This window comes from Symphalangus syndactylus, chromosome 20 (genome assembly GCF_028878055.3).
Source record: "Symphalangus syndactylus isolate Jambi chromosome 20, NHGRI_mSymSyn1-v2.1_pri, whole genome shotgun sequence".
Taxonomy (NCBI): Eukaryota; Metazoa; Chordata; class Mammalia; order Primates; family Hylobatidae; genus Symphalangus; species Symphalangus syndactylus.
In genome coordinates, this window is record NC_072442.2 from 52,510,049 (window position 1) to 52,528,221 (window position 18,173).

Below are 18,173 nucleotides of genomic sequence, written 5' to 3' on the forward strand. Positions count from 1 at the left end.
AGCTCCAATCCAGCTAGCTTTCAACTTCAGGCAGGAAGGGGAGGCCGGGCGGGATAGAGGAGGAGGGCCGCAGGATCCACAACTGTGGCCAGGGGGGAGGCCCTGCCTATGCTCTTCCACCTCTCCACGCTTGGCCACTTTCCCCAAGACCTTTCAAAAATGCGCTCTGGGCAGTGGGGAGGGCAGAAGCCGGCCCAGGAAGGGAGCCACAGATGCCCTTCCAGGGGCCTTCCCAGCAGGAGCCAGGAGGAACACCAAGGGGCTGCCAGACCCCACAGCCAGGCAGAATAGTTCCCATCTTAGGGCCCTGCTTCTCAGGGCCTGATTCTCCCTGCAAGGTGGAAAATCAGCGAGGCTTCCGGGCTGCAGAAGAGGGCACGGGGTGGGGGTGGCGTCCTCAGGGCTGGGAGGGGCCTATGCCTGGTTTCTCAGTGGTCACTGAGTTTGTCTACAGCTTCGAGACACTGGGAGGGAGGAGGTAGGAGCTGTGGGTGGGAGTGGAGGTGGGTGAGGCAAGACAGCCAATGCCATAGGCCAGGCAAAGGCCCTGAGCTTCCCGCAGCATCTCAGGCCTCTCTCTCCATCCAGCGTCCCTGATCTCACCCTGAGGGTCTCTCTTGGTGGACTCCCTCCCTCAGAGCATGGCCCAGGTAGAGACTTGGAGCATTTTGCTGCATACCTGCTCTCAGGTCCTCAACCAGCTGCCCACACTCCACCTCTTGCCCATTTTCTTTTTTTTTTTTTTTGGAGATGGAGTCTCGCTTTGTCACCCAGGTTGGAGTGCAGTGGCATCATCTCAGCTCACTGCAACCTCTGCCTCCCAAGTTTAAGCAATTCTCCTGCCTCAGCCTCCCAAGTATTTGGGATTAGACACACACTACCACGCTCAGCTAATTTTTGTATTTTTAGTAGAGATGGGATTTCACCATGTTGGCCAGGCTGATCTTGAACCCCTGACTGCAGGTGATTTGCCTGCCTCAGCCTCCCAAAGTGCTGGGACTACAGGAGTGAGCTGCCGCGCCTGGCCTCCCATTTTCTGAAAGAGTCTAATTCCAGCCCAAAGTCCCTCTCCGCTCCGTGTGCCCATTACCCTCAGAGAGCCCTCTTCTGATCCTGGCTCATGGACCGGCGTCTCCCTAAGACCTGCGACACCAAAGCCATTTCTATTTGCCTCGCCCTGCTGGACCTTTTCTGGAGAGATGGGAATTCTTGGAACAGGTAACTTATTCTCTTTCGTGTCTGAGTTTCCATGTCCCAAACCAACCCCTCTGAGTTCCTGCTGGTCTGTCTTGGGCCAACAGCTGTCTGGAAACCCCACCAGTGAGAATCCTGCCTAAGACTGTTTTTACTCCGAAAAGCCACAATTCCAGAAGGCTGTGGAAAACTTAAGTCTGCAGCTGAGAATCATAAAAAGTTCAGAGGACTGGCACGTCCTAGGAAAAACTAAATTGACTGGAGTGACTCAGCCTGAAGAAGTAGAAGTTACTTACCGAGGTGGGAGCACTCAGACCTCATTCCCCCAGAACTGCTAGAGGCGAGGATATGAACAGTCTGGGAAGCTTGAGCAGAATCCTGGACCCCTGCAATACTGCAGGGTCCGGGGCTCATGGAAGCCCAACAAGGAAACCCTGATGCCTCTACTGGTGCCCTCGGTGCCCCTGACTGGGTGAGTCCAGATCCACTCAGGTTGTCTTAGATTCTGTCTGATCCTCTCTGAGAGCCAGAGACAAGGAGTGGCCTGTGCAGGGTCACACAGGACTGGTAGCTGGAACTTTCTAGAAGATTCCCAATTGCTTCAGCTCCTCGATTCAAGAGAAAGAGGGCAAGTACCCGGCTGAGAGGCAGAGTGTTCCACAGTTCATTGCCTCAGGTGATTTGAGAAGGCTGTGCCCGAGGAGATGCATGGGAGAAGGGCTAAGGCTCCTTAAAGGCCTCAGCTGATACTCTAAACTTCTGTGTGGTCTCACCAAGGCTGCCAAGTACAGCTGTGCAGGGCATGTACTGCACAAGGGTGTCTGAGCGGGGCTGAACTCACCAAGCCTTGACTCTGGCTGTGCCCAACCAGACAGGCACCTTCTTGCACTTCTCATAAAGGCACTCTATGGGCTAGAAGCCACATTCCACCTCAGTGAAAGAAACCAAGGGGATAGGCATCCTTGAGTGACCTGACTCAGTCACTGAATGGCCTCTACACCCCCAAGTTCTTGGTTTTCCTGGGCTGCCAGCAGCAGAGCTGTAGCGAAAATCTAACATGGAGGCAGCGAGCTCATGAAGCTTGCCCCTCGCTGGGAACACCTCTTCAGGTCATGGTCCTGCTCTCTGCTTCCTCCAACACTAGGTCATCATTGTCATGGCCACCACCATCTCAACATCTTACTTTAAGAAATAAACTGTTGAAAAAGTGTCACTTGGAGCAGGGGTCCCAAGCCCCCAAGCCACAGACCAGTACCAATCTGTGACCTGTTAGGAAGCAGGCTGCACAGAAGGAGGTGAAGAGTGGGCCAGTGTTCCCGCCTGAGCTCCGCCTCCTGTCAGATCAGTGGCAGCATTAGGCTCTCATAGGAGCACAAACCCTATTGTAAACTGCACACGTGAGGGATCTAGGTTGCACACTTATGAGAATCTAATGCCTGATGATTTCTCACTGTCTCCCGTCACCCCAGATGGGACCGTCTAGTTGCAGGAAAAGAAGCTCAGCGCCCTCACTGATTCCACATTATGGTGAGTTGTATAATTATTTCATTATATTACAGTGTGGTAATAATAGAAATAAAGTACACAATAAGTGTAATGTGTTTAAATCATCTCAAAACCATCCCCCACCCCTGGCCATGGAAAAACTGTCTTCCAGGAAACTGGTGCCTGGTGCCAAAAAGATTGGAGACCGCTGGCCGGGCGCGGTGGCTCACGCCTGTAATCCTAGCACTTTGGGAGGCCGCGGTGGGCAGATTGCCTGAGCTCAGGAGTTCAAGACCAGCCTGAGCAACACGGTGAAACCCCGTCTCTACTAAAATACAAAAATTAGCCGGGCATGGTGGCATGCGCCTGTAATCCCAGCTACTCAGGAGGCTGAGACAGGAGAATCACTTGAACCCGGGAGGTGGAGGTTGCAGTGAGCCGAGATCGCACCACTGCACTCTAGCCTGGGCAACAAAAGCGAGACTTCGTCTCAAAAAAAAAAAAAAAGATTGGAGACCGCTGACAGGGAGTACACTCAAGGTAACTATGCTCCCCATCTCCTTCTCCTGCCACAGGGAAGGGGCAGCACAGGTCCTCTGTGCCCCAGAGCCCCTCTTCCACCCTGCCTGTGACGAGGGAACTCAGGCCACCTGTCCGAACCTGAGGAAGCTCAGAAAACACCAAGTTTTTCACTGGGACAGACCCAGGCGTCACTTCCAGTACTTCTCCAGGGACCATTGGGCAGGGCAGGGTCTTGGGAATCAGGGACCTGGTCCCAGTCCTGTATGACCCTGCACAGGCCACTCCTTGTCTCTGAGCTGTGTGCGCCTCTGTCAAACATCTCAGCTCTGACTGCAGCAGGCCTTCTCACCAAAGGAGCCGTGGAGCCCCTCCTGCTGCCATTTTCTCCAGTGAGGGAGAGGGGCAGAGGCAGATCCAGGCCCCTTGGCCCTCTAAGGACATTAGAGCCTCAGCACTGCCTGTCCTCTGATGGCAGCGAGCCAGGACCATTGCCAGGAGAGAGCCGGTGAGATTACAATGTACAAGGTGGCCAGGTAGCCTATTACAAGGCCACAGGACTATACCAGGTACCAGCACCTACCTGGTGCTAGGTGAGATGAGAGCCCCTCCATGCTTCCCTCTCTGTGGCCTCTGCTCTCTCCTGCCCACTCACAGGAAGTGTGATAGTCAATTGTATGTGTTTATACATGTAAATCTCCTTTTGAGTCTGTTTCTCTGGAGAACCCTAATACAGGAAGTAACATCCCCATGGGAAGACATTAAGAGCCTTAAGTAGGAAATTATGAACCAATTTCAGGAGCATCTCTCTGTCATGCTGAGTCCACTGTAGGCCCTTCCATAGGAATGCAGAGCTTCAATCTTCCACACCTGGGCCTCGGCAGGTGCACTGCAGGAGGATTCGCTGGCTACCCCCTGCCTCCCCCATGATGGCCTGGCAGGAGCAGGTGTCTGTGGGTGGGCGAGATGGCCCTGGCATTCAGCACAGGAGGGGATACATGTCTCCTCCCCGAGCCCTGTCTGTGCTTGTCCTCATCCTGCATCTGAGCTACAGGCCCTCCAGAGAGTGGGGCAGGCAGCTCCAGGCTGACCGTTTACCATGAGGAAATCAGAAACAGAGGTTTTGTTTCCAGCTGCCCAGCCCACCACAGAGCCCTGCCTCCCCAGGAGCACCTGCAGCTCCTGTTCCCCTGACTCCCCCACCATCTACAACACAGCCCTTTCCACAGTCTGCATCCACAGAGGACTCCCCAGGTCCCCATGGGGAAAGGGGTGTTGGGGGGCTGCCAGGTGCGCGGTGTGTGCTGGGTGGTCCAGGTCCAGGGCAGGAATTCTGACTGTTACGCTTGGTATGGGGCAGGCTCTCCTGGGCCCTTACCTGCCCCCGGTGCCAAAGGAGAGAAACCGGCCCCACTCCTGCCCCTTTCTCTCGAGTAGGGCCTGAACCTGGGGCTCCAGGAGGCCATGACTGCATGGACAGAAACTAAGGGCAGTGGGGTGGGATGGGGGGCATCACAGGCTGCCGACTTCCCAGGCCGCAAGTGCTGGCTCCCTGTGGTGCTGGGTGTCCCTCGGTGGACAACGGTGTCCTGCAAGCCTCCTTGGCACCTGTATCTGTGGGTGGAGGCTCCATGGGGACAGTGGCTGTGGGGTGGGAATGTGCCTGGAGGGGGCACTGCAGGGGGTTCCGAGATAGCTGGGGGCACTTCCCACAGGTCTCTGGCATGCTCTGGGAGAGACCTGGGCTGAGGGCCGTGGGAAGGCCAAGTGGGCAGGAGAGGGACAGGCTTGAGGACCAGGGCCGCTGGGAGGCACCAGCAGAGCAGGTCAGGCAAGCCCACCTAGGAAGTGGGGGAGACGGGGCTTCCCACAGCTCCTAGGCCTAGCGCCTGTGTCTACTCGTGAGCCCCACTGAGGAAAGGGGTTTGCCCAGCAGCCAGTGTGTGCCGCGCCCTGCACCTATGTAGGCCCCCATGGCCAGAGACAAGGGCAGAGCTGGAATCTGACCATGGCCAGCCCTGCAGTCACTTGCCAGTCCTCTACGGCATCAGCGGCTGCCCTGAGCCCTTCTAGAAATGAGCACCTTGGCCGGCCCTGCTTTCCCTTCTTGTCCCAATTGGTGCCAGCTCCACTTAGGTGCCCAGGGATGTCTGCTGAGTGAAAGAACCAAGTACTAATGCACAGTCAGGTGCCAGGCAGGGTTGTTGCCCTCTGAAGGCAAAGGCCCTGAAGCTCGGCTGGGGCTGGCAGGTCTGGCTCTCTGTGGACAGGACAGAGGCTGGAGTGGGGACAGGCTCCATCCAGATGAGCATGGAGAGCAGCCCCTCAGAGAAGGCAGGCAGAGTGGGAAGTAGAGGGAGGGGAGAGAGACCAGATGTGCGAGCGGCCAGAGAAGCCCCCACAGTAGGCAAAAAGGTGGCAAGGGAGCCCGGCACTGAGTCATGTGGACAGCGGGTCCCAGCAGAGCCTGCCCAGCCTCATTACCCTCCCCAGTGCTCTGAGATGGATGGTTCGTGACGCACAGGGCAGCTCGGGTCTCTGTGAGGGCTGGGCTTTGCTCATGTGTGAAAGTCTGCAGGTTCCCTGGTTCTGGCCTCTGCCCCTGGCACCATGTGATGTGGCCTTTCACCCTGCATCAGCTAGGACTGCAGTCAGCACAGACAGGTTGGCCTCGGCCACATGGGGGTCAGCCCCAGTACCTGGTGGGGAGGTATCTGTCCCCTCTCTGTCCTGGGACCGCTGCATCCCAGCTCTTGCATCAGCTGAGGCCAAGGTGGGTGACCTTAGGGCTCGAATGTGAATCTGGCTCAGGGCCTGGAAGAAATAACTGACCACACACGAGAATGAATGGGTCTTTCCAAAACCACAGGTACCTGGTGGAATCTCAGCGGCGGTAGGGAAACTCGGGGGTCATTTCGCCCACCACTCCTTCACTCTGGAGCTGGGGAAACTGAGGCGAGAGAAGGGAAAGGGCTGGGCAAGTTAGGGTTTCCACTGGGGCCAGAACTGAGGGCTCCTGGCTGCCAGTGAAACTAGCCTCCCTTCTGTGCCAGGCTGCGCACCTGTCCTGGTGCTGGCTTCTGGGGTCCTTGCCATCCCTCCCGGAGGAAGGGAAACAGCTGCTGCCATGGTTTTCTCCTGGTGGGTTGCCTGTTGCATCCCCAGTGCCTAGACTGGTACCTGGAGGAACAGGAACTCGACTGTTGAATAAATTATTTAATGCATACTACTTTTTTAATTTTCTGCTCATCTAATTTTCTCATTTTTCTATAATTGTATAGTGTTTTTATAGTATTTTAAAAACCACCATTTTTACTTTAAGCAACATTCTGTCAACTTCACAAAACCACCTAATAAGGCTGGGCGCAGTGGCTCACGCTTGTAATCCCAGCACTTTGGGAGGCTGAGGCGGGTGGATCATGAGGTCAAGAGATCGAGACCATCCTGGCCAACATGGTGAAACTCTGTCTCTACTAAAAATACAAAAATTAGCCAGGCATGGGGGTGTGTGCATGTAATCCCAGCTACTCAGGAGGCTGAGGCAGGAGAATCGCTTGAACCTGGGAGGCGGAGGTTGTAGTAAGCCGAGATGGCACCACTGCACTCCAGCCTGGCAACAGGGCGAGACTCCGTCTCAAAAACAAACAAACAAAAACCAAAAAAAAACCCCCATGCCCTAAGCAGCAAAATAAACATGAGAAAAGGCTTTATGGACTAGAAAGCCATATGCAGATTGGGGAGGTGTCCCTAATGCCTGCTCTCCTGCCCAAGGCACGGCTGACACTCAGAAAATCAAATCGAGCCGGGTGCCCTTCTTGACCGCCACCAACCACTTCCAGTTCTCATGGCCCCACTCCCCCACCTTCCCGCTGGCAGAGGATGGGAGACAGAGAGGAGAGCTGACCAAGATCCAGCAGAGGAACAAGAGTCTGCTTCTCACCCAGGGAAGGGAAAAACACACAGCAGGGAAGACACAATGAAAGAAACAGAGACACAAAGAAAAGCCGCAGGGAGTGGGAGGCAGAGAGGCAGAAAGACACGCGGACACTGAGGGCCAAGCAGGAGCGAGGGGCAGCCTGAAGGTGGCCCCAGCACACACTCACAAACAAGGGCACTCCCCACTCTCAGCTGCGCTCCCGTGTCTCTCCTGGTTAAGATAAAGTTAGAAACATCAAAATGCCACATCTCTTTGAGCAGCAGCCGTCGGCAGAGCTCCATATGGCTGCAGCAGCCAGGAGTCTGAGCTAATAAAAGTTAAAAAAAAATCAAAATAAAAAAAAAGCTGGGAAATGCTCCTGGAGAGCCACGTGGGCACTGCTCAGGGCTGGGTGGGGGTAGGGAGGAGAGCAGGCACCATAGGAGGGGGGTCCCCGCCCCTGCTTGGCGCGCCAAGGTCTCTGTTCTCATTTAGAACACCCAGCCCTTCTAGTAATGGTTGAGTCCAAGATGCAGGAACCGAATCTGCTGTTTTAGATGCCTGGGCCCTCTCCTACCTTCATTCCAGTTTCTCTTAATGGGAGAGGATATGACAGTCAGTGCTCAAAGTTTGCGTCCCCTCCTCTCCACTCCCAAATGTAGATGTTGAAATCCTAACCCCCAAGGTGATGGTATCAGGAGGTGGGGCCTACGGGAGGTGATTCGGTCATAAGGCTGAAGCCCTCATGAATGGGATTAGTGCCCATATAAAAGAGACCCCAGAGAGACCCTTCATTCCTCCCACCATGCGAGAATGCAGTGAGAGGGTACCATCACCAGAAAGCAGCCTCACCAGACAGTGAATCTGCCAGCACCTTCATCTTGGACTTTCCAGACTCCAGACTGTAAGAAATAAATATCTGCTGTTTATAAGCCACCTAGTTTATGGTATTTTGTTATAGCAGCTGGAAAGGACTAAGACAGTCGGCAAGAACAGCCAGGAGGAGCCAGGACAAGCAGTGTGTGTGTGTGTGTGTGTGTGTGTGTGTGTGCGCGCGCGCGCGCACATGCGTGGTTTTCTCGCAGGGCACCGGCAGCACTGCTCTTGGTGGGGAAGGGGAGCCAGATGGCTGGCTGAGGATCCCCACGCTGCGGGGAGAATCTCCATCTCCAATGCTGACCTCACCCCCTCTGCATCCTGATGGAGGAGTTGGAGAAGATCCCGGTCACTGGATAACCCTTCTTCAAGGAGCCTCTCCCCTGCAGACAGGGAGTGGGGATGCAGGGAGGAGTCATGGCTTCCACCCTACAGTTTACAGGGGGGTGGGGGAATACCCTGGCCCATGGTCACAGTAGAAACACTTCAGAAGTCTAAGCCAAACCCTGCTGTCTCCTGAGAGAGAATGCCAGGGACAGAGGCTGGAGGAAGTGTGTGCCTGATGGGAAGTTTCAATCCATTCTATAAGAATTTCCTGAAAACAGACTGTGTGCCAGTTTTTATGGCCTCTGCCCCAGAAAAGCATGCATGGCAATGAAATGATACTGGGGGAGGGGATGGTGCACCCACCCTTATGGTCCATGGATGGAGGCCAGGGTACTTTAGGACCTCTGAAGACAGCAAAGCAGTTTCTGGTAATCTCTGAGGAGGTGGCATTTGTTCCAGAAAAAAGGACCCCCCCAACCCCATCCCATAGCCTCACCAGACCCTAAAGTCAGAATAACCGGCCCAGCTACAGCCCCTGCAGTCGTGCTTAGCCACTACAGAGGCTGCTATTTCCCCAGCCAGTGTCCCTGGCAGCCTTGGAAACCAATGAAGCAGGCTCTGACACAGGAATCCCTCTGCATCTTTATCACTGGAAAAGCCTCGATCCAGCCTAGGCAGAGAGCAGCAGATTTTAAAAAGGAAGGTTTCTCTTTGTGGAGGAAATGAACATGATTCAGCACAAGAGCCGATCAGGAATGTGGAGGCCAGACTCTCCCATCAGGCTCCGCTCCCCTCCTGCCACCTCGGCAGAGGCCCCAGACTGCACCTGCCGGATGGGATCCCGTGGTGCCACGGAGCCTGGGCACCATGCCACTCCTCTCTCCAAGAACACCACCGCCTGGCAGGCTGCCAGGAACAGCCAAGCCCTGTGGACATCACTCCCAGAAATCCAACCACACAGAAAGCAAACGTGCTGTGTCTCATGACAGTACTAACAAGCCTGGTAAATCAGCCCACAGTTGCACAGCCGTAGCTGGGGAATCCAAGTGCTTTCTGAGGACACACTGACGACAGCAGCAGACACACAAGCGTACGCACATCTTCACGGCACACAGACTCACTAAGGTATGCCACGAGCCTACAGGTTTTCAATACCATACAGTGGATAACAGTGGTGGTGGTGGGTCTCCGCCCTCAGGAAGCACTGGACCTTATCTGACAAACAAAAGGAACATCAGGGAAAAACTGCATGGATTGAATGCCTCCCAGTGTGGTAGGAACTAAGAGGCACATGGATCTCTGAGCTTCGGCTGACATGCCCAGGAAGGTGGCCCTGGAAAGGTAAGGTGCATTCAGTGGAAATAAGAAAAGCATTCCAGGTGGAGGAAGAAAAGCAGGCCCAGCGTAGGGCCCCCCTGCCTGGTGTCTGGTAGCCTTCCAACCTGCTCGCCTAAAGAAGTGTTCTTAGGTGGGGGTGGAAGGAAAAAGGTGACCTTCAGAGGTCATTATGCTCATCTTTCTGCTTCTAAGTAGTAATGACCTGTCCAGTCTCCACATCTCCAGGGAGTCTCCAGGTGTCTGTCCATTATTCAGCTCCTCTTGAGGGGCGAGTTAAACTCTCAGGCCCTGCCTCTGTGGCCCAGGCTGGAGTGCAGTGGCTTGATCTCGACTCACTACAACCTCTGCTTCCCAAGCTCAAGCCATCCTCCTACCTCAGTCTCCCAAGTAGCTGGGACTACAGGTGCACACCACAACACTTGGCTAATTTTTGTATTTGCATTTGTAGAGACAGCCATGTTGCTCAGGCTGGTCTTGAACTCGTGAGCTCAAGTCATCTGCCTGCCTCAGCCTCCTAAAGTGCTGGGATTATAGGTGTGAGCCATTGCGCCTGGCCTCAGTGGTTCTTGTCGGCATTAGCTGATGTGGCTCCTGTTCCCAGGTGCAGAATGAAGCCAACCTCACCACCCCAGACAAGAGAGGGAGCAGAGGGAACCAGGATTCCAGGCCCTAGCCATACCACTGGGAGGCCCAAACAAGTTAACATAGGAACAGCCCTACTTAAGGGGTGTGCGCCATACTTCGAGTAAACCAACTCCATCTCCTCTTCTCATGGGAAAGCTGGGGTGCTGGTGAACATGAAGACAGGGGCTACCAATCAGCTGGGTGTATCCCAGGGAAACAGACACTTTTTCTGCTGCTCCATGACGCAGGCCGACAGCTCAGTCTAAAATTTTGAGGACTCAGGGAAACTGCTGGGCTGAAGAGATGACAGCTCACCTTCAAGGTGGCCTAGCACTTGTCCTCTCTCAATGACGGAAGGTTATTTCTTCTCCAGGGCTCCTTAAAGACAGCAGGCCTGAGCCCAAGGGGAAGGACATCTGGGGAAGGGGAAGGCCTGGAAGGATGGCGGCCAGGAAAGGGCAGAGGAACGGCCTCTCCCATCCAAAGCTGGCTCGCTTTATCTCCACGAGCACTCGCTCCAGATGCTTCTAAATGTGCAGTGAGTTTTTGATCCAGACTGAACCCTGGCCAGGTAGATAGAATCCAAAAAATTCTTGGGCCACACCTGAGAAAGGATGCCACAACCCTGCCCCTAGTGGGGCCAGACCCAAAGTAAGTAAGGCAGATTCTCCTGTTTCACAGTCACCAAGAGAATGGGTCTTGAATGGCAGCACCAACACCATTTCATACACTTTGTAGCATTTGCTCTGCTCAGTACCCCAGATCCCTCTTTGGGAAACAAAGAAACACAACTCAGAGAGGTTATGTGCTGGGCCCAAGGTCACAGCTGACTGAGGACCGGAAGGCGAGCTGCCTACTTGATCCTTGTCCCTGGACTCTTCTCAGATTACACTTACCTTAAAGGGAAGGGGATTACTTTTTGTTCCTTCAAGGGAGCTGTCTGGCATCCTGCCTGCACCCCTGGCCACAGCTCAGGGTCATTTGTGCTGAATGAGGCCTCCTGATACCTCTCCAGCAAGTGACAAGCTGGAGAAATGCCCTCCAAATCTTAGATGCTGAAGAGGGGCATTCAGAAGAAGTGGCACCAGCAGCCACAATCCTTCAGCCCACCGTGAACTGCCACACATGTACCTGGGCCAGGTCCCTGTTTCCAGATCCCCAGCCTGGAGCAAGTCACAGCAGGGAGAAGGGTGGTATTGGACTGGAGCAGAGATTCTGAACTTGGAGTCTGTAGCTGGGTTTCAGGGGCTTTGTGAACCCTCCGAAATTGCCTGTGAGATTGCGTGAGTCAGGCTGGGCGCGGTGGCTCACGCTTGTAATCCCAGCACTTTGGGAGGCCGAGGCAGGTGGATCACGAGGTCAGGAGATCGAGACCACGGTGAAACCCCGTCTCTACTAAAAATACAAAAAATTAGCCGGGCGTGGTGGCGGGCGCCTGTAGTCCCAGCTACTCGGAGAGGCTGAGGCAGGAGAATGGCGTGACCCCGGGAGGCAGAGCTTGCAGTGAGCCGAGACTGCGCCACTGCACTCCAGCCTGGGCGACAGAGTGAGACTCTGTCTCAAAAAAAAAAAAAAAAAAGAGATTGCGTGAGTCAGTGCATTTGTCTGGGAAGATTGTGTGTAGCTCTTTCAGAGCCTCAAAAAGATCAAGGACTCAAAGAGGCTAAGAAGCACAGGAACAAAGGCTCCCGAGTCCCCACCAGCCATATGGCTCTGGGCATACACAAATCCAGCAGCCAAACCCACGTTATCAAATGCAGGAGAACATGTTGTGTGAATGGAGGTGAGGGCTACTATCCTCGCTGCTGCCCCTCCCTGGTTCTGTGCCTGCTCCTTGACATCCACCCCAGGGGCCTGCATGACATTCCAGCAGAACAGGGTGCCCCACGCTTTGCAGAACCCTGTCTTTACTGGCTGTCTTGCTGAGGAAGAGGTTCTTGCTAGTCTGACCCCAGTGAGGCCTGTGTGTTCTCATGGCTCTCACTAGCTGCTCATTCCCTTTCTGAACATCACCACCTCCAGACTAGAGAAGGAAACTGGAATGGAAAGGAAAATGCAATTTTGGAGAAAGCCACTTCAGTGCACAGCACAAATCCAGCTGGACATTCCTCCAAATAGCCTCAGGGTCCTAGAAAGCCACCTCTCTGTCACTGGCAAGTGAACACTCCTGTGCTTCACTCCTACACTGCTCAAGGCCCATGACTACTTCCTGGAAGGGTCCTGCTCCATCCGTTCCAGGCCACACAGGGCAGCTCCAGGCCCACGGCCCTTGCATCCCCAGCCAGGGGTTAAGGGAGCCCAACAGGAGCCCAGAGCCTAAGGACCTGCTGCTTTCACAGAAAAGGAGGAAGTCTGATAAGCCCACTCACACCCCCCCCCATCAGCCCTCCCAGTCCTGCAGCTGAGGTGGGTACCAAGACACAAATAAGACCCATGTGCAGATGTCTGAGGAAATGCTTCTTGTTTCAAGGATCCCACAGTGGGGCTGCAGGGGCTTATCTACTCTCCTGCAAGGCAGGGAGAAGCGCAGTGTCCCCAGAATGTGGAATCATACTCAGCCCTACAGGGACTGGGGAGCCCGAAGTATCTGCCCACTTTGCGTCCAGTCTCCTCCCGTGGGCCTCCAAGCGGCCCTCCATCATGCAAGCTTCGCTCTGGTCTTGCACCCTCCAAGAAGTGCTTGCCAGCTCCCTCTGCTCTTCTGTATCCCCGAAAGCACCCACTGCAGGGTGGGGGAAACAGCATGTGATCAGGAAAACCTTACAGTATGGTGTGTAAATGGGATACCATGGTCTGGAAAACCCATTATTCTGTTTAAAAGCGAAAGAGTTACTATAAAGGCCACACGTCAGCTTCCAATTTTCAAAAGACAGAGAAATACACACTGCTAAAGTTAAGTGGTGCATAATGTCATCTTTCTTTGATGACTGAACTCAGAGAAGAAACATGGGGATCCAGCAGCGTCGCGGGCATCATTCTGGAGGTTGTTGGGAAAAACAGAGGCAGGAGCAGAAGTCCCACATCTTCCCAAGTCCCCTCGTCTCTGCTTGCCTCTCCCTGTGCAGTGCACAGCTTGGGGACACACACTTTAGGGTAAGAGCGCAGCAGATACAAAGGTGGGGAAGAGTGCTGCAGAACCCAAGAGGGATGTGGGTCTGATTAGATTTTGGAAGCTCCTCCCAGGAAGGTGCTCCTACAGCCTCTTTCAGCAGCGACTGGAAAACCCCAGAAAGGTCACCTGAGATTTTCCCTCTGCCATCCACGGTAGACTCCACCTCAAATGGGGTCAGTCTAGCAAGAATATGGGGCCTGGATTGTCTACCCACCAAAGCCAGGCCAAGACAACCTGCTTGGTGATGCAGGAGAGCAGCTTTGCACTCCCCTGCCTGTCTTATACTCAACAAAATCCATGGCATGGGCCATGCTCCTCTCCCCACCAAAGAAACTGAGGAAGGAAAACAAGCCACAGAGAGGTGAGTGACAGCATTAGCCCCAGGGCAGCCCCAAAGCAGAGGGAACTGGCCAATTCCGCAACATCTGTCCCTAGCCAGTGGGACAGGCACAGGCTAAGGACAGAGTCCTGGCAGCCTCCTGAAGTTCCTGCTGGCCAGCCGGTCACAAAGGGCACCAAACCCAGCTCCCCTGTCTCTACCGCCTTCCGCAGGGGCTCATGGTTGAGGATTTGCCAAAGTTAGTGAGGGGAGAGGAAACAGTCTCCTCCTTTAACTACAATCCAGGATGCCTCCCAGGCGAGTGAAGGACCTAGGGACTGGAATCTCATTGGCCCCAGGGCTGTGCCCCTGGACTCGCTCTCGGGAAGCCAAGCCAGGTCCAACTGATAACCGCATTCCTTGAGGACCCTCGGCCGGGAGGGAATGCCAGTGGGCAGACAGGAAGAAAAGAGCCCTGGCCCAGATCAGGCAGGCATCCCTGCTTCCCCGCCCACCGACCGTCCCCGGAGACCAGCCTCCTTCTCTGCCTGCGGAGGAGAGCAGTGGGGACATTATGCCAACAGGTCCCCTTCGGCGGGCCTCACCCGGCCAGCCTTCCTCCACCCTGCCCTGAGGCCCCAAATTCAGCGGGAGCGCCGAGGCACCTGCTGCCAGACAGGGCTCCATCCCCGCGGAAGGGGGCCCAGGGCGGTGCCCCTCGGTGCCCCCGGCTTCCTCGGTTAGGGGTGGGGCGCCCCCCGGCCCAGCACGCCTCCTGGCCCGGCGCGCCCCCCGCGCCCCATCCCCGCGCTCACCTGGCGCAGGTACTGCAGCAGCGTCCCCGCCTCCTCCCGCCGGCCCTGGCGCACCATCCGCAGCAGCTCCTGGACCATGCCGACTCGCCGGTGGTAGGGGGGCATCCCCGCGCCCGCGCGCCCCGCCTTGTCCCCGGCGCGCAGCAGCAGCGACGCCCAGAAGTCCGGCCGTTCGCGTCGGGGGCCCGGCGCGGCGCCGGGGCTGGCTCTCTCCGCCAGGCTGCCCTTGGTCTGCCGGGTGCCCATGCCGCCGCCGCCGCCCGCCGGGACTCTCCGCGCTGGGCCGCGAGGCCGCGTCCCCGCCAACCGCCCGCCCCTCGGCCGCCCGTGCGCGCTCGCCTCCCGGGCTGCAACTTTGGGGGAACTGTTGCGCGCGGGCGGCGCGGGGGCGGGCGGGCGGCTGTCGGCGCTCCCCGCCCTCCTCCCTCTTGGCTACCGGGGCGCGCTCCCCGGGCGCTCGCCGCCGGCCCGCCCGCCGGCCCCGCCCCGGCCCAGCTCGGCCCGCCCCGCCCCCGGCCCCCGCCCCGCCCCCCACCTCCGCGCCGGAGCTCCGCGGCGTTGCGCGCCTCCCTCCTCCCGCGCTCCCGCTCTTTCCCGCCCCGCGGCTCCGGGCTGGGGACCACCACCAGGCGCCCCCTGCCTGCGTCCTCTCGGCAGTCGCGCCTCCTGCCGGCTGCAGAGCTGCGCTTCTCGGGGCCGTGGCGCGGGGCCGAGGGGAACGGGCAGGCCCCATGGGCCGTCGCTCTCGGTCCCCAGCGGGCTCCCCGACGCTTCCCACCGCGCGCCCGGTGCGTCGGGCGAGATGGGGAAAGTTTGGAGCATGGGGGTGTGTGTGTTGGGGGGCTCTCTTAGGCCCAGAGTCGGGTTTCTCAAGGTGGGTTCCGCTGAGCCTCAGCGCCCAAATCGTCGGAGGCGCTGGTTAAAAATGCAGGCTCCAAGGCCTCTACCGAGACCTACTGAATGATAATTTCCTCGGTGGGGCCTGGGATCCGCCTTTTTAGCCAGCATGTTGGATGATTCCCATGCACGCTCCTTTGAGACCCGGCCTGCTTGCAGGGCGCTGTAGTGGTGTGGCTGGTGCGTGAACCTGGAAACTGTGCAAGCTTATGTGTTGTGTGCGTGCCGTTTTATGGAGAGGGCCTGTTGCTTCCATCATGCTCTCAAAGCATCTGGACTGGAGAGGTGTGAACTCCTGTGTTCTCTTGTTCTCACTCTCACAGCCCTGGAGAAGGGTCCCTGGGGTAGTCCTGGTACAACAAAGCAAACGCACGTCTGCGAGTAGGCCCAGCGGGACACCCTGCTGGCCCACCTTCCTCCCCGTGCCTCTGCCAGGCGCAGTCTGTAAGGGACCAGAGCCCTGGGATCTCATGGTGTTGCCAGGGCCTGCCAGAGTGAAGGCAAAGGCACGTGGGGGAGCTTCTCTGTTGCAGACCACAAGCCGCCCTGGTCCCAGCGCAGGGCAGAAGCAATTGTGCAAGCTCGCCTCTGACCCCAGCTCTGGGTGTTGCTTGAGGCACGTGGGCTGTAGGGGCAGGAGGCTGGATCCCAAATCACAGGGAGCTGAGCCCCGCTACTTAGTGAGCACTGAGTATCAGGCAAGTCTTCAGCTTCTTGAGTCCTGATTCTTCCTGTCAAGCTGGGATAATAACACTGCCAAGAATTGGGAGAGTAAACTCGGTGGACACTGCTAAAGGAAAAAATTATTTAATGACGTGAGTTAAAGCATCGTAAGGAAGACTTTATTCAGGACCATTACCATAGGAGCAGGGACCTCTGCAATGAGATTTTGCAGTTGCAGGGAGAGACAGATCGAGCTCAACTCCAATTACAGCATGGGCAAGTGGGAATTCATTGCCAAGGAGCAGGATGGGGGTCAGTGGATGGAAACTTACTAAGGGAAACATCAGGGCTGAGGGGGATTCTGGCTAAACAGGTTGTATAGAGCACCCTTGACATAAGTAACTCCATCTTAGAAAAAGGGTCCGTTTTACATTTGAAAAAGCCTCATGCCAACAGGAACCAGATGTTCGCCTAATCAATAAAGACTACACCCCACCAGATAAGGACATAAACAGGCACACTCTTTTACTATCAGTCCTCACCAGAGGACTCTGTAGCCATAAAAAGAGCAGGACTTCAGCAACTGGAGACGACCGTCTGGATAGACCCCATCTTGCCCACACTCTGCCCACATCAAAGACTCTTCCTTGCAAGACACTGAGGACTGTTTGGATCAGGCCAGGAGACTCTCCTTGTCCAAGTCACTCTCCTTGGACTATATTGTTAATCCCTCCTTCCCTATCCCCTTTTCTCTTGACGTTAAATGTTACTTTGTTTGATGTGGAATGTGTAATCTATAACATTTATATATTGATTAAGTATACTACCATGTATGGTTTGCAGTATTGACTGACTTGTGGAGTGACTTGAGCCTGTGTGCCCGCAGCTCTTATTACCAAGCGAATGGGGAAAACTAAGGAGAATTTGCCTCCTTGAGAACTCCATGTAGCTTGTGGCTTTTATGACTGAAATAGCATCAGTAAAAGCCTGACGTTGTAGGAAGACACACATGTGCATGAACCTGATTATTTCTGACCTTGTGGCACTCACAACCCCAACCTAACAGAATTCTTGCTTTAGACAGGCCAGGTGATCAGACATCACCTGGGGGAGGGTGGGGGATGATGAACCTAATCAGATATTGAAGATGATCAGATATACAAGATGGAGGGTTCTTGCTAAATTGGCTTAACAGGGTTCTTTGCTAAAACTGGATTTTACATGGAAGTGCACAAAGGGTCTAGGAGAAGGTTTGGGAGCCTGACTAAAGTTTGGCCAAGCAAAGAATCTTTGTCAATATATAAACTTCAAGCAGAGTAGAGGTGTTCTGCAAATGAGAGTTCCTCTTCCTGCCCTGTGATCACAGGGTTTTCCATAGGTGTCTTCTCCATTATCCTTGAGTACCTTGAGTATGAGTCCTGGCATCTCTCCTGCAGGCATTCTCTTCCCTTTGGCCACCCCACTCCCAAATGTCCATCTCTGCAGCAGAGGACACTCAGCCTTCCTACAAGCTGGCTTTGCAGGGCTTGGACAGCACTTTCTAAACTTACCTGAACCCTTTGCATAGGAGAACACACCTGCTGGCATCTCCAGAGAACCCAGCTTGAAAAATACTGATGTGTCTCTCATCTCTGGTCTGCAGGATCACCAGACAAAGTGGCCACCAAGAAAACCTATTGACCAGGCCCCTCCCTACAGACAGTGAGCTCTACCCACCTGGAGACAGACCACACAACCCAGATAGCCTGTTGGCCTGCCTGAGGGTGTGTGGTTGGGGCAAATGCCATTTCAGTGGGAGAGGGGCCAGACCAGCCCCTCACTTGGGATCTGAATGTCAGCCCTCTCCTCTTTTTCAGAGACCTGATTCTATCCTCCTCCCCTTGCTCTTGATTTTTTTTACCCTGACTTTTCCTGTTTTCTGGCTTGTTCTCCTCAAGATATGCTCTACTTAGGTCTCTTCCATCTATTTGAAAAATTTGGTTTGCATCTGTCTGCTTCAGTCACCAGTGCCCCAACTTTTTTTTTTTTTTTTTTTTTGAGACAGAGTCTCGCTCTGTCACCCAGGCTGGAGTGCGGTGGCGCGATCTC

The 18,173-nt window shown here is 55.4% G+C and overlaps 1 protein-coding gene across 2 annotated transcripts in view; it reads right to left on the minus strand.

The window, feature by feature from the left end:
• The window catches only part of LRRC75A (leucine rich repeat containing 75A), a 50,573-nt gene extending 35,600 nt beyond the window's left edge, over nucleotides 1-14,973 (minus strand). Inside the window, exon 1 of one of the 2 annotated variants that reach the window (XM_055258863.2) lies at nucleotides 14,526-14,973. In XM_055258863.2, the coding sequence (XP_055114838.2) occupies nucleotides 14,526-14,771 (246 nt within the window). In that variant the 5' untranslated portion in view covers nucleotides 14,772-14,973. The remainder of the gene's footprint in view (nucleotides 1-14,525) is intronic. The other variant, XM_055258864.2, reaches the window with a different exon arrangement.
• Nucleotides 14,974-18,173: the final 3,200 nt, after the last annotated feature.